The 14035-nt window shown below is 38.2% G+C and overlaps 1 protein-coding gene across 1 annotated transcript in view; it reads left to right on the top strand.

Annotated features, from left to right (window-relative positions):
* The window catches only part of SLC5A8 (solute carrier family 5 member 8), a 59516-nt gene that overhangs the window by 14431 nt on the left and 31050 nt on the right, over positions 1-14035 (top strand). The window contains exons 4-9 of the mRNA XM_023207950.2: positions 1078-1145; positions 2463-2617; positions 5640-5780; positions 8719-8848; positions 11973-12061; positions 13571-13683. Of these exons, the coding sequence (XP_023063718.1) occupies positions 1078-1145; positions 2463-2617; positions 5640-5780; positions 8719-8848; positions 11973-12061; positions 13571-13683 (696 nt within the window). The remainder of the gene's footprint in view (positions 1-1077; positions 1146-2462; positions 2618-5639; positions 5781-8718; positions 8849-11972; positions 12062-13570; positions 13684-14035) is intronic.

Raw genomic sequence — 14035 nt, 5'->3', positions numbered from 1 at the left:
GAGGGGAACAACACACAGTGGGGCCTATTGGAGGGTGGAAGGTGGGAAGGGGAAGAGGAAGAGGATCAGGAAAAACAACAAGTGGGTTAATGGGTACTAGGCTTGATACCTGGGCGATGAAATCATCCGTACAAGGAACCCCCATGACAAGTTCACCTATGTAACAAACCTCCACATGTACGTCTGAACTTAAAAGTTTTTTAAAAGTTTTTTAAAAAGCATTACCAGCCGGGCATGGCCGGGCACAGTGGCTCACGCTTGTAATCCCAGCACTTTGGGAGGCTGAGGCAGATGGATCATGAGGTCAGGAGATTGAGACCATCATGTCCAACATAGTGAAACCCGTCTCTACTAAAAATACAAAAAATTAGCTGGGCATGGTGGTGTGCGCCTGTAGTCCTGGCTACTCAGGAGGCTGAGGCAGATGAATTGCTTGAACCCAGGAGGTAGAGATTGCAGTGAGCTAAGATCACACCACTGCACTCCAGTCTGGTAACAAAGCAAGACTTTATCTCAAAAAAAAAAAAAAAAAAAAAATAAGAAGCATTACAGTCACCTTTGTTAAATTTCTGAAATCAGATCTGCAATCTGCAATGTTATAAAGATTACATTTGAATCTTTTAATGTTGTCTTCATTTGAATCTACACATCATAGCAATTTGATATTGTCATTATGATTGTCAGTATGATACATTATCCTCAAATTCAAGTATTTGCAACATAATACATAAAAATAGAGTGTTTCTTTGAACCGTGTCTAATGAGGAGAGAGATAAGAAATACCCATCACAGTATCAAGGAGTTTCTTAGCTTAATTACAATATAAATGCCTTTCCGTGTATTGAATTAAGCCAGTGTCAGATCTGTGTGTCTGAGGGTAGAAAATTATCAAATAGAATTTCAAACTCCGTTTGTTTTTGAACGATTTATGAGATTTGGACCTAGTTTTAGCTTTAGGCAAGTGGGTATAGAGGAAGGTGCCTGATAAATGATATAGCTTCCTTCTCTGATGATTTTTGAGGATTGTTTTTATTGTGCTATTTTACAATTATATATGACTTCTCTTTTTCTCTACAGTCACAGGATTTGATCTGTGGGGCGCGGTGGTGGCAACAGGGGTGGTCTGCACATTCTACTGCACACTGGTACGTCCAGGATGTATTTCCCTTTTCACCCTATCCACTTGCTTTGCAAAATTGAAAATTCCAGTGGTTGTATACTGCAATCGGGTTTGTCCATACCTACGTTCCTATTCCTGACCTCCCACAGGGTAACTTTTTTGTGTGAGAAATAGTCTGTAGTATAATTTGATCCTTTATAGAAAATGGAGCATAACTGAACTTTTTTCTTTCATTTGATCCATTGCAATGGTTCACAATCTTGTCTCCTGATTCATCTGTCCTGTTGCCAAGTTATTGTATTTGTGCTCACACTATTCCTCAGCTTAAAAACCTATTATAGGTCATGGGCCCAGCGGCTCCCGCCTGTAATACCAGCAATTCGGGAGGCCAAGGTAGAAGGATCGCATGAGCCCAGGAATTTGAAACCAGCCTGGGCAACATAGTGATACTCTGTCTCTACAAAAAACAAACCAAAAAAAGTTTTAAAATTAGCCAGGAATGGTGGCATACACCTGTAGTCCCAGCTACTTGGGAGATTGAGATGGGAGGATCGCCTGAGCCCAAGAGTCTGAGGCTGCAGTGAGCTGCGATTGCACCACTGCACTCCAGCTTGGGTGGCAAAGAAAACCCTGTCTCAAAACAAAAACAAACCTGTGATAACTTCCCCTTGCTTCTAGATAGGGGTGACAAAATATGCAAAACCAGCATGGCTTGGCACTGATATTATTATGTGTGCTGGTCCTCAGCAGTGACAAAATCTTATGGAATCCTTGATACTCTATATCTTAACCCTTTAGGTGCTGGATCACGTAGAAGATGGGGCCTTCAGCCAGGTGCTTGTTCAGCTCAGGTCATAGAGAAACTTGGGAAATTTCTGGTGGTGGCTAGTACAGATCATTTATAGTATTTAACAGCAGATATGACCACCTGAGTGCAAATCAATTAAACATCAGCTCTGCCTGTAAGATAAAATTCATATTATTTACTAGTAATTTGACTCGAATTTTTCTTCCCAACAATCTCCCAACACTGCTCCACTTTTTTCTGTGGAATGTATCTGGCCACATTCAGCACGCCGTGTAGTTTGACTCCTTTATGCTTTTGCCTATGCTGTTTTCTCTGCTGGACAGACCCTCCATCTTTGCCTCTGCTTATGTTTGAAGACTTGATTTAAATATATACTTCTGTGTGAAGATTCTCCCGACCTGACTGTTTCCCTTGAGTGCACTTCTTGGCCAACATTCATGTTTTTATCATTTTTGTCCAGCATAGTGTATAAGCAAGTAGCTGCTTAATAATGTCTGATAGAAGCATTAATCCTAATATACTTTCCCCTCAAAGGGTGGTCTTAAAGCAGTTATCTGGACAGATGTTTTTCAAGTTGGGATCATGGTGGCTGGATTTGCATCTGTGATTATACAGGCTGCGGTGATTCAAGGTGGAATCAGCACTATTTTAAATGATGCCTATAAAGGTGGAAGATTAAATTTCTGGAAGTAAGTGTCTACTACTTGGGCAACTGAACACATCTTTTATATTCTATAAAAATAATCTCTTTATTGAAATAGTAGATTTACATTCAAAAACAAACCAACAAATTGCTAAGGATGTGGTAGAGCAAATTGAAGCAGAGAAGTAAATATGTAAGGAGCCTCCCTCTGTTCTTTAAGGGATTAAACCAGTCAGATGGTACTTAGCTACATGGTGCTTAGAGCGATGTTTCCTCCTAAGAAGGGTTTTAAAGCAAAAAACAGTATTTTCTTCCGGGTATTAAAGTCCAGAATAGGTTGAAAAGTGGGACAGGGTGATAAGGAAAGAGACAGTGGAAAGTTAAGAAAAGGCAGCTTCTGGCCGGGTGCGGTGGCTCATATCGGTAATCCCAGCACTTTGAGAGGCCAAGGCAGGTGGATCATCTAAGGCCAGGAGTTTGAGAGCAGCCTGGCCAACATGGTGAAACCCCATCTCTACTAAAAATACAAAAAATTAGCCAGGCATGGTGGTGGGCACCTGTAATCCCAGTTACTTGGGAAGCTGAGGCAGGAGAATTACTTGAACCCAGGAGGCAGAGGTTGCAGTGAGCCAAGATCACACCACCACACTCCAACCTGTGCAACAGAGTGAGACTCTCTAAAAAAAAAAAAAAAAAAAAAAAGGAAGAGGTAGCCTCTTAAGAGACAAACACTAGCATATTGGATTAGTACCTGCCATTAAAAAAAAAAAGAGAGAGAGAGAGACAGACACTGAAAGACAGTGATTTCATCTTGACAATTCTTTGTTTTAAGCAACTTTGAGAGTTTCTCTTTTGATGTTGTCCTGGCAATATATAGTATATTAACATAGTAACTTATGATTATGTATTATAATTATATATGTATGTATATGTAGTATATGATGAACATTATCTAATATTAAGTATTATTTCTAGAGAATTGACTAGGAAAGTTATAGTCGATGCTTCAAGTGACAGTATAGCACATGATGTAACAGGTTTTAAACAGCTATTCAGTTTTCCTAAAGAAAGAACAATGAAGAGAGTAGATATTTCATCCCAAGTATATCACACAATTCAAAAGAATATTGAAAACACCTTCCGTTTTGGATCAATGTGTTGTCATTTTACAATATGGAAAGGCCCCCATGTCATCTTCAACTAGCCTATCTTCTCTTTGAGATAGTAGCCCCACTTTGAATAGGCAGTCTGAAGAAAGAAAACCCATTTTGCTCTTGATGGCTCTTTTCTGGTCTTCTGAAAATAAGCACCAGAGTTTGAGAAAAGCTTTTTCAGAAATTGGACAGGGTCAATGTGTTAATGTGCAGGAATAAATTTTAGTGAATCAACTTCAACTATTTTCAATATTTATTTCCTTCTTTTAGCTTAAGATTCAGATTCTAAGGAAAAGAGCCTCTAGTTGCCTAGCTTGGGACATGGTTCCACCCTTTGGCTAGAGCAGAACAAGATATTTTGACTGATTGTCAATCAAGACTATTTAATGGAGAAATGGTGGTTTCCCCAAAGCAAACCTAGGTTGCTGTTACCAGAACAGGGAAAGGGGAAGTCTAGGAAGTGGAAACAACCAATGGCTACTCTCGATTACTTCCAAATCTCTTCTTGGTAGGCCAGGCTGAGGAGAGAGGGTATGGAACCAATCATTTTTCTGCAAGCTAGCTGTCACTTTATACGAAGGATACATATATATTGGAGCACCGAAACAATAGCTTATATACATTAGTAAGAGATTCTTAAAAAGGGATTAGACATTTTTATGACCTTAGCTTTGGAAGTCATTAAGCAACAATAAAAAGCCTATTTGTGTTTCATACTTTTCAGGAGTATCCCTTGTTATTCTGATATGTTTTGAGAATATGGTAGACAAAGTATTGCTCAAATTAAGATAAATGAAGAGAAGAAGGATATTGTATTGGTATTTTCTGTGTTGACTGCCATTGGCCTATATATTCTGTATGGCCTAAACCACTAAACTGAGTGTTTTAAATCTTGTCATATTTCCCTCAGATAGCTCACTGACTCCTTTTGTCTCTTCAGTTAGCTAATGTAGTAGCTTCTCTCTCTTGGGAAGAAAGGGTCAACACTCTTGAAACTCTTAAGACATTGATATGAAATGTTAGACATGAAATCGAGGCTCTTACATTTCCATAAGAATTCCAGAATGTGCATACAATTAGAGCACTTTACTCAACGGATCTCAAATATAAGATTTGAAATGAATTTGCAAAATTTCATAATTTTAAGGAAGTGTCCATGAAAGCTAACTTTGCAGAAAGTTTTCTAGCTCATATTGTGTATCAGAGGTGAATAAAATCATTCCTTCCAATAAAAAGGATTAAAAGATCTTTCAAACATGGAAGTCAAGCTTTCTCTGTGACAATGTTTTGGACTTATGTACATGGTGTCATAAAGTGGTTTTAAACTATTAGTATTTAGCTTGTACACACAGTATTTTAATAAAGCATGATTACAGTGGCATGCAGCTTTTAGAAAATGCAAAACTTTAAACTGCATTAATTGACTGATTAGTTGAATATGAATGTAGATTAGAACTATGACTACATGTGCTGGGAGAGGAATTCTATACACAATGTGTTATTAATTTTGTGTTCATTTTAGTGCCATCTCTACTGCTGCAGTGCACTTAGGAATGTTTTTCTCTCTCTCTTTCTCTTTGTTTCATGTTCTCTGATTACATCATGTCAGATTTGTTCAAATGACAGTTTCCTTAGATCACAGGAGAACAATTTATATAAATGCTCAGAATGATTGCAACATTCATTTCCCCCTAGTCTCTCGTAGTATTTCCAGATCTCTGAAAATAATATTTTTTATTTCATCGAACTTAAGTTGAAAATATTTCTACCTTTTAAATTAATTAATAAATTTGTACATATTTATGTATGTGTTGTATATATAAATATACCTTGCTTGCTTCCAAATATAGTCTAAGAGGATTTTTTTTATCTCTGCTAATGGCTCAGATTTGTTTTCTCTTATTTGTCATTTAGTTTTAATCCTAACCCTTTACAAAGACACACCTTCTGGACAATTATCATAGGAGGGACCTTCACATGGAGCAGCATCTACGGTGTCAACCAATCCCAGGTGCAGAGATATATTTCTTGTAAAAGCAGATTCCAGGCAAAATTGTAAGTCATACACTATGGTATATGAAGCATTAATAACCATCAGTTGTCTTTATAGAAACTCTTCTATAAGTCACGTTTAGCTCCTTTATATGTTTTGTGTCATGAAATTCCAAGAGATAAATGATGTATTTGGTTACAAAAGGACCAAGAACAAAGTGGTACCGTATGTTTTAAATCAGCTATTTGAAGATATTTATAGGAATTATTAATGAAAACAAATCAGCATGTATTGTGCATCTATTTGCATAAGAACCTATGGGGGATAAATATATATGGCCTTTGTCATGAAGAAAGTTAATCTCAAATTAGGAAAATACATGCAAGTATGCTAAAAAATAAAATAATATTAGAGATATATAACAGTTTCATGAAATAATATAACAATAGAGAAAATGTTCTAGAGTATATATGGTGCTTTGTATTTCATTTTCAGACACAGTCATAGGTTTATAACCCTGCTCTAATACTTGCGACTTGAGTGATCCTGGGCACATTCTGCAGTCTCTTTGAGCTGCAGTTTCTAAACTTGTAAAAAGAGCATATGAAATACTGTATACCTCATGGGAGGTATTGTAAAATACTGTGTTTGGCATACGCGTGGTAAAGGCCTAGTAAATGTAAGTTCCTTTTTCCACTTCAACTGATGTGATGTGAAGGTGGAGGATGGATGAGAGATTCCTACTGAACTGGCAAAATGAATATGAAGAATGAGCATAATTTGGGCAGGTGGAGAAGAGTAGGAAGGCATTCTAGGTAGGTGGAGTGATTTGGATGAATGTGCAGAGGTAGGAAGGACAGCATGGTCCAGAACTCTCAAGCCCATCTTGGTTTGAGCAAAGAGTGTGGAATGGTGGCTGGTTCCTTCTTCAGAGGCATCACATCACTGCAGTGCTCACCACTCCTTGTGCTGATAAATAGGCTGATTCTGCTCACATGCTTTTAGGGGCTTCAAAGCTCTAAAGAGATTGAATAAGAATCCAGGGTGGATAGGGTGAGGGAAGGAGGGACAATTCTATTTCTATTCAAAGGAGAAAATGAAAATATTGTGATGTCATATGTCAGAACTCAATATATTGAGAGTTAATTGGTTTAGAGATTACTCAAATCTTTGAAGAACTCACAGTGAAAAATCTATATGAATGTGGATATAATAACTGGATATGGGATCCCCCCAAAATGAACTTAAGAATTCTGGTATTTTAAGAAATTTTGGAGGAATGTAATTTGTAGATAGGGTAGTCTATTGTACTTTTAAATCTACACTAGAGCTGATACCTGTCCCAAAGTAATTGTGGACAAGCTCTTCTTCTCTTCCCTTAGGAACATGAAACCCAAAAAGCCTGACCTGATTACTTAAATAACAGCATTAGAGCTTTCTTGATAAAAATCAATTACCATAAGCATAGTGGATCTGCATGAAGCAGACTCTCTGAACCCAGGGAACTCATTTTCATCTGCCTTCTTGCACTTATACTATGGGGATAATTAATCCCTGCTAAAAAGCCAAGACCTACTGATAATGATTGACAAAAGACAGTGTGAGATGTTGGTAAGTGGTCAATTTGAACAGCATAAAAGTGATCTAAAACAATATATTAAACTCATATATAAGACAGAGGAGGTGTTTGGACAACAGAGTATCTGGACATAATTTTCTGGTGATTTGGAGATGAGCTAACAATAGCAAAACATACTGCAATGTTAGTCAATTCAAGGGAGAAGGATAAATCTGATAAACCCATCTTTGGTTCTTCCAGAAGCAGACTCTGAGGTTGAGGTTAGCATGGAAGAGTTGATCAGAGAATCACTATATGTAAAAGGGAAGAAAAGGAAATAGGATTGACGAGAGGGAGACGCTGGACTGTTATGCAATCTGAACAGAGGCCTCAAAGGGAGCTCTAGAGCTAGGATGGCTCTTCAGACTAGTCCCATGTTAGGGTGAGGGGACTGGGCCTTTAAACCTCTGAATCAATTTTTCATAGGATGCAGACTCCCCAGAGCGTTGGGAAGAAGGAGGCATGACTTCAGGGATGGTACCTGTTTTCCACTTAGGGCAGCTCATCACTATCCACTACAGCACCAGTGGAAAAATTATGTAGCCATCTTATCTAGAGAAATGTTTACTATTCAACTGATTATTAAGACATAGGATTCAATAACATTAACACTAATATCGATAACTAATATCAATAATTTAACAGGAGTTTATTGCATGTAAATACCATATTTCATTTAGTTTTATAACTTTGTGACGTGGGCATTGCTATCCTATGCCTCAGTGAAGAAACTGAAGATCAGATAGGTTGAATTACTTGCCCAGGGTCACATATGGTAGAGCCAGGATTTATGCTCAGGTCTGGCTCCAGTGCTGTGTGTAAACCTTTATTCTGTACTGGAGCACACACAGTATATTACAGTGCTGAACATTGTTTGAGAAGATACCTGTCCAAGGAATACAGGTTTGCATTCCTACTTAATGTGTGGTCTTATAAACAACATTTAAACAAGTTTCACGAGTTACTGTGTAAATGTTGACAGTGTTTAGCAGTTTACAGTGTCATTACTTTTAAAAGGAGAATGAGTAATAGTTAATGCTCGGTTGACGATTAAAATCCTTATTCATGACAAGAAGACCTGAAGTAGTATAACGAGGTACCTTTATAAAGCTACCAATGTCCCCGAAGCTTCGACCATGAGCGTACACTCTTTCATGGGGAAGTCCCATCCATTCAAATATTTACAAATACACTGTCGATTGATTGGTATCATAAGCAGAATATTAGGCTAGAATAAAATAAGTAGTGTTTTAGACAATCAAAAGATAATGTGCATTTATTGAGTCTAATCGTGAGGGTCTCTTTTGTTCATATAACAGGTTCCCTAATCTTTGGGACAGAAATTACAGTTGTCTTTTGCTGGTTTGTTTTCACTTCTTTAGGTCTCTCTACATCAATCTTGTGGGACTCTGGGCAATCCTCACGTGCTCAGTGTTTTGTGGGCTCGCCCTATATTCTAGGTACCGTGACTGTGATCCTTGGACAGCCAAGAAAGTGTCTGCACCAGACCAGGTTCAGTACCATGTCTTTCTTACAGGTGTATGAATAATATTCAAAAAGCTTATGAGTTGAGAGGAAAGAGCATTCCTATTCTTGTAGAGAAACGGAAAGTGAACTTGCCATAATCATCTTACATTTCTATAAAACTTTGGTAAGAATTTATTTTAGCAGATATAGCAAGAATGAAGAGTACTGCATCTAAAATTAAAATATGGAAACACCAGGAAAAGTCAAGTGGAGTGTTAAATAGAAATAGCTCAAGATTGGGAGTAGGAATGTAAACACAGTTTTGTTTTGTTTTGTTTTGTTTTTAAACTACACAAACCATTGTACTATAGAATGTTTTGTGGGTGCTTGTTAGAGCATTCATTTATAAACAATTTATCTTCCAATTTTTTAAATGATGGAGAGATGGATCTAATAAGTGAATATTTATTGAGTACCAACTCTGTGGTGAGATTCTGTGCCAGGAGATGAACATACTTCATTTAATTCTCACAACCCCACAATCCTGATTTTACAGATGAAGAAATGCTTCTCAGAGAAGTTATATAACTTACCTAAGGTCACATTGCTAATAAGTAAGAATAACTATGAGCAGTTATCAAATACCCACCATGGTGGGCCAGGCACTACCATAAATGCTTCATATAAATTTCAACTTTGAATCTTCACAGTCACCCTCTGATGTAGGTTCTACGATTATCTCCCTTTCAAAGATGAGAGAATTCAGGCCTAAAGAATTTAAGTGAGTAACTAGCTAGTAACCTGAAGCCAGGATTTAAAACCAAGCCAGCTGCCACCAGAGTCCTAACTTTGAACCTCTGTGCCATTTATTGTCTTTCAAAAAGGGGAACTAGAATTCAAACCCAGGATTGCCCAACTCTAAAGCCTGAGTTCTTGCCAAAATTATTTTCTAAGACTCGCTTGCAGAACAAGTTCCTAGGGGATTCATTAGAATGAAAATAGATTGAATTTCTGTTGATGCAAATGCATCTCATGCTCCCAGAAAAATACAACTTTGTGGGGCTAGAAAATAAAAACACCCTGGGGCTGTTTCTCAACCGTATCTTACCTTATGCCCTCCCTTTGATGAACACACCCTCCCTGTCCTCTCAGAGAAGGTAAGAATCATGTTTACTATGAAGTTGGAGGCACTCTTCTGTTACATTCCCTCTAATAAAGAACAGTTTGTGACTGTTATCAATCTATATTGTCATGAAGACAATAAGGACTTAAAAAAAGTTTTTAATGTACTTTGCCTTTACCCTGGGCAAAAAAAAAAAAAGTCCCTACGACTTCCCACCTTTGAGACATCTTATAAAATACATTCAGGGTGTCTTGCCTGTACACGCTTAGACAGTCCGTGAAGGTTTCTCCTCAATTGATGTTTCCAGGACTGTGTTAGTTAACAAGTAAATTCAATTAACATTTCACTGGGGATACCGTGCAAATAAGACAGTGGAAGATTGTGTCAGAACCTTATTCTCACCCAGTCGTGGTGGCTCACGTCTGTAATCTTAGCGCTTTGGGAGGATAAGGCAGGCGAATCACTTGAGATCAGGAGTTCAAGACTAGCCTGGCCAACATGGTAAAAGCCGTCTGTATTAAAAATGCAAAAATTAGCCAGGCATAGTGGTGGAGTCCCATAAGCCCAGCTACACAGGAGGCTGAGGGAGGAGAATCGCTTGAACCTGGGAGGTGGAGATTGCAGTGAGCCAAGATCAAGCCACTGTACTCCAACCTGGGTGAGAGAGGGAGACTGTCTTAAAACAAAAAAACAAATACAAAAAAAACCCTTATCCTTGAGAGAGCAAGGATATGTTTCTCTATGCTCTGCTGGCGTTTGCCCAGAGGAAGCAGGCCAGTTCCTAGATATAGTTTTACTATTTTCTTCTCTATCAATCCTATTTCATTGGTTCTACCTATACCTGAAGGAGCCACTCAGACATGAAATAATTACATCGCAGATTTTTGAGGAAGTTGAAGACAGGATAGAGGATTTTGGAACTTGCTATAACACTATAGATGGAATCTATGTTTGCTATTTGTGGGACATTGTTTAAAGTTAAACCTTTATGATATTTTGGGAAAACTGGGTCTTGATCTCATATAGGGATAAATGCTATTCCATTTTTCTGAGAATAAAGAATTAGTAAGCTTTGGAAAAGTGGAGAACGCAATCCTAAAAGAACTGAAACAATCTTACTGTTGAAACATTCCCTTTCAACAGTGGAGGAAGTTCTTCCATATCCCATAAGCACACTATTGTTAAATGAAACTGAAGAGGCTATGGAAGCTGATAAAATAGGACATGTCATCTACTCTGTACTGTGGGAGAAGTTCAGGTATTAATGCACATGAGAGGACACTCTTCTAGAAAATTGTCCACTTAGGACTCTTTTGATTCGGAAACTGATTTTGTAGAAAAGCTGCCATGCAACAGAGTCCTGAAGTCACACACTTGATTATCCTTATTTGATATTTATTTTTTATAATAGAAGTTATCAAAAGCAAGTTAGTATCAGGAAGTTTTTTAAAAGAAGCAAGTTTAAGAGATTTCCTGAAGTCATTCTCCACCCATCACTATGTCTCGTACTTGATGCAGCTAAAATTACATCTTCTATCCTGGGCAGTGACTAAAGTTCACAAAATGTCCTTGAGTCACGAAGTAAAGTTAAGTGGATGCTGCTTACTTAAGCACAGAGGTGTGTCAAGTATTTCCTTTAAAACAACTTATTATTCCCAAGAATAACAACTACTTTGTTTTGAGCATTTATTATATTCCATATACTATACTATGAGTTTTACATAAATTATCTAAATTAACTTTTACAGCAACTCTATGAGGTTAGTATTATTACCGCTATTTTATAGATGAGGAAGCTGGGACTCAGAACTTCACTTACAAAAGCCGTATCTCTGTGACTCCAAAGCCTCTTTACTTAACTACTGTGCTATTTGTTTCTCTAAATGTTAGTAGTTAAAGGGTTTAATTTTAGGTATTTGAAAATTTCAGTTGTGTGGAATAGCTCCTTTCAGTTCCTGAAGGAGACAAGATAAATGATAAACTAGGCATTCATTAATTTTATTCAATAGCGAAAAGTACTTGGAAATAAATGTTGGAATTTTTCAGCTCATGCCTTATTTGGTACTGGACATTCTGCAAGATTATCCAGGACTTCCTGGACTTTTTGTGGCCTGTGCTTACAGTGGGACGTTAAGGTATGAACTATGACTCTAATAACACATGATTTCCCTGTTGGGATCTTTCTTTTGTTATTAGATACTTTAGGGGGATAATGTGGAGTTCTGGGCATGGACACAGACAACCCAAAGTAGGCAATCTGCTGCATGTGTCCTCTCTGTGGTCTGACTTATCTCTGTGGACTAGTGTCCTGTTGTCATCAGCTCTACTTTTAACTAGGTCCCTGCTCTCTAATACACCATCATACATCCTATGGTGTGATACTCTATGGTCACAATAATGATGATCGGTTGACGGTAGCTTTTGCTGATGATCAAAAATGGGTGCCACAGTCTTCATTGAAAACACACATGAGGCTAAAGCATGGTCAACTTGAAAATTAGAATGAGGGCCCCGCGCGGTGGCTCACGCCTATAATCCCAGCACTTTGGGAGGCCGAGACGGGCGGATCACGAGGTCAGGAGATCGAGACCGTCCTGGCTAACACAGTGAAACCCCGTCTCTACTAAAAAATACAGAAGACTAGCCAGGCGAGGTGGCGGGCGCCTGTAGTCCCAGCTACTCGGGAGGCTGAGGCAGGAGAATGGTGTAAAACCGGGAGGCGGAGCTTGCTGTGAGCTGAGATCCGGCCACTGGCAGCCTGGGCGACAGAGCAAGACTCCGTCTCAAAAAAAAAAAAAAAAAAGAAAAAGAAAATTAGAATGAAATCTTCCATTTACGTGTTGAATAATATATACTGCCCAAAGAATCTTACATTTTCTGATCTATCATTGCCCTTTCTCCCAGAGAATTGTTATTATCAACATGTACAGTGTGCATTAGTGGGGATTCAGGAAATTAATATTGTTGACATTTACAGCACATGGTAGGGAGGACTTATGACAGTCCTTTCTATGCACAAAGAAAAATATGTTTTAAAGTCGTTATTTATAAGAATATGAAGTAATCTGTGTAGATTCTTTTAGACACTGAAGATTAACTACAAGTGGAAGGAACATTAACATATCCTTTCTCTTTTACTGTCAAGCCTGTAGATATTGCCTGAATATCATTTTTGGATGATAACAGTTTCCAGAAAGGCAGTGCTGTGATTATTAAAAATAGCATAGTAAAGCCGGGCGCAGTGGCTCACGCCTGTAATCCCAGCACTTTGGGAGGCCAAGGCAGGCGGATCAAGAGGTCAGGAGATCGAGACCATCCTGGCTAACACAGTGAAACCCCATCTCTACTAAAAATACAAAAAATTAGCAGGGCGTGGTGGCAGGCGCCTGTAGTTCCAGCTACTCTGAAGGCTAAGACAGGAGAATGGCATGAACCCGGGAGGCGGAGCTTGCAGTGAGCTGAGATCATGCCATTGCACTCCAGCCGTCTCAAAAAAAAAAATAATAATAAAATAAAGTAAAAATAGCATAGTAGAAATCGGGTTATATTTTAGAAGTGACAATTTGTTTCCCCCTTTCTCATTCCCTCTTAAAGTATTATTAAAGGTAAAATATTATAAATCAAAACTTTTTTTTCCCCTACAGCACAGTGTCCTCCAGTATTAACGCCTTAGCAGCAGTAACTGTGGAAGATCTAATCAAACCTTACTTCAGATCGCTCTCAGAAAGGTCTCTGTCTTGGATTTCCCAAGGAATGAGTAAGTTTCTGTTTTCGCAATTCCATTTTAGCTCAGAGAGATGATTTTTTTGAGACACAAAAAATTTTTTTCCACTGAAGCTACAGAGGAAGAACCTCTGATTATGAATGGATATCCACATATGTATGCCTATGACAATGCAGATTTTTTTAAATGTTTGTATCCAGTGTTTAATGTTATCATATCTGAAATCAAGATTTGGGAGACACTTCAAACAATTAATTGTCAGTGAACCACAAACGACAATTTGCTGGGGACCGATTTGGCTGTCCTTTTTTTCCTGTGCCTTCATCCTATCCTCAATTTGTGTTAAAATTCTTAGCCACACACACACAAAAATTCAACTATTTTC

This window comes from Piliocolobus tephrosceles, chromosome 10 (genome assembly GCF_002776525.5).
Source record: "Piliocolobus tephrosceles isolate RC106 chromosome 10, ASM277652v3, whole genome shotgun sequence".
NCBI lineage: Eukaryota > Metazoa > Chordata > Mammalia > Primates > Cercopithecidae > Piliocolobus > Piliocolobus tephrosceles.
The sequence above is the reverse complement of the archived record's forward strand: the minus strand, read 5'-3'. Positions and strand labels throughout refer to the sequence as shown.